At 66.4% G+C, this 2,171-nt stretch overlaps 1 protein-coding gene across 1 annotated transcript in view; it reads right to left on the bottom strand.

Moving 5' to 3' along the window:
- LOC125340172 (basic proline-rich protein-like) overlaps positions 1–791 on the bottom strand; it is a 22,006-nt gene extending 21,215 nt beyond the window's left edge. Inside the window, exons 1-2 of the mRNA XM_048331618.1 lie at positions 386–791; positions 217–279 (exon numbers count right to left, since the gene is read on the bottom strand). Of these exons, the coding sequence (XP_048187575.1) occupies positions 217–279; positions 386–791 (469 nt within the window). The remainder of the gene's footprint in view (positions 1–216; positions 280–385) is intronic.
- Between the last annotated feature and the right edge of the window lie 1,380 nt (positions 792–2,171).

Below are 2,171 nucleotides of genomic sequence, written 5' to 3' on the forward strand. Positions count from 1 at the left end.
TCGGTAGGCTTGGAATGCACAGGCAGGGCCTGGGCCCAGGCGGGGTGGGGGAGCACGCGGGGTGCTTCCTGGAGGAGGTGGGTGGACAGAAGTCGTGAGAGGAGCAGCATCCCGGATCCCGCGGGGGGTGGGGGGGCTGCTTGCCCTCCTTCCTTCACCCACGCTCCCTCCCCCAGAGAGCGGTCCCTTAGCATCGGGACCCTGGGAGAATCGCACCCAGACCAGCGGAAGGCGCCACCGAGCTGGGGTCCCGGGGTCCCCGGGGCTCCCCGGAGCTTGCTGACCGGGGCAGAGAGGCCGGTCGGGATAGGGATCTCCAGGGGAACGTGCCACGCCACAGAGTCCCGCCCCTCCCGCCCCCCCCCCCCCCCCCCCGCCAGCAGGCCTGATTGGTCAGCGCTGAGGCTGGAGTCTTGGGATTCTCCCTGGAGGCTCAGCCCTCCAGGGAGCTCCGGGCCATGAGCACTCAGGACCACTGGATCCAGCACCCCCGAGCCAGGTAGGTGGTCAGGCTCCAGCGGCACGGCCCTGGGTCCTTTCTCCCCACCCCCACCCCCTCCCCGGCCCCGAAGGTGCCCGTCGCCTCCGCTCCTGTTGGGCGGTAAGCCGCAGCTGTGTTGGAGGTCTGAGGGGGGGGTCACGGCCTGGAGAGGGGTGCCGTCGGGAGCCCTTGGGGCCGTGTCCACGGTGCTGGGCCCCCGGGAAGGCGGCAGGACGAGGAGTGGCCGGGAGGCAAGCCGGGCCCCCGGCTCTGGGCGCGGGAGGGGCCCGGGGATTGGCACTGGCCACATCGCCCAGTGGCAGGCAGTGGCCACACTCTTCCAGGCCTAGGCCCCGACAGTCGACTCGGCCTCTACGTCTTCCCGGTTGGGGGCCTCAGAGGAGCCCGGGGCCTCCGCCACCTTTCCTTTCCTCATCTAAGTAGCGAAGACAGTGGGCTTCCTCGGGAGGGCGAGGTCCAGGGTATGGAAAAGGGAATCAAAGTCCTCAGCCTTCCTGAGCAAGACTCAGAAGTCAGCGTGCAAAGACAGCCGACGCGACCCCGTGCAAAGTGGAAATCCGTGTGTCGTGAAGAACACGGCCCGAGGAGGCGGGGAAGGCAGACAGGTCGTGAGGGTGACAGAGACAGGACAGAGTAGAAATTGTCCTGAGACAAAAAAGAAAGCAGATCCAAGGGCATCTATAGACTGACCATGACAGACAGGAAGCGTGAAAGACACGCCCTTATCTCCTTACAATCCAGGACGTGCGTCCTTGAAATGCCAGCGCGGTAACGGGTGTGCGTTTCCGCCGGGACCTGGGGACCTCACGCGCGCTCTGCGAAAGCTTTCCCGCTCACTGCCGCTCCGCCATCGAGTCTCCCTTCCAGCCTGTCTTCTTGCTGCTTCACTGTCTCTGGAGTCTCTCTTGACTGTTCTGTGGCTCAGGCTCCAGGCTCCAGGCTCCTGAGGGGATTCCAGCCTTTTCGTGTGTGTGCGCGCGTGTGTGTGCGTGTGTGTGTGTGTGCGTGTGTGCGTGTGTGCGTGTGTGTGCGTGTGTGTGTGCGTGTGTGCGTGTGTGTGCGTGTGTGTGCGCGCGCGTGTGTGTGTGTGTGTGTGTGTGTGTGTGCGATGGTAGGGATCTGACTCAGGGCCTCACATACGCTAGGGAAGTAGGAACTACACACCCCCACTGAGCTACACCCCTGCCCCTGGGGAAGTTTGGGAAACCGTGCTGAGCACCAGCAAGAATGTTGGGTGCCCTGTCTTCCCACGCGCCGCCGTGGACGGCCTTGCTCCCGTGGGACAGTCCCTCCCCCTCCACTCCAGGAATTCACAGGCCAGGGCGTTCACGACAGCCTGGCCACCCTAGAGAGAGGGGGCGGGAATGGGAGCGCCCCCGGGGGGAGGGCGATGGTGACGCCCACGATGGCGTCCTCACACGGTGGGGTGCGACGGGGGGATTTCCAAGCCGAGCCCGGGCGGTCTTTGCCCCCGGGAGGCTGAGAGGTGGAGGCCGGGCTGGCTAAGTGAGGCCCCCTCAAGCGCAGCCAGGCAGCCGGAACCGCAGCTACGTCCCGGACGCGAGCCGGGGGCAGGGAGGGCGGCTCGAGGGCCTGGTGGTCACTCGCGCCCCGCCGGGCCGGTCTGTAAACCCGGCACCCTTCTTCCCTGGCCTAGGCTGGCTTCCCA

Source organism: Perognathus longimembris, chromosome 22 (genome assembly GCF_023159225.1).
Source record: "Perognathus longimembris pacificus isolate PPM17 chromosome 22, ASM2315922v1, whole genome shotgun sequence".
In the NCBI taxonomy this organism is placed as follows: domain Eukaryota; kingdom Metazoa; phylum Chordata; class Mammalia; order Rodentia; family Heteromyidae; genus Perognathus; species Perognathus longimembris.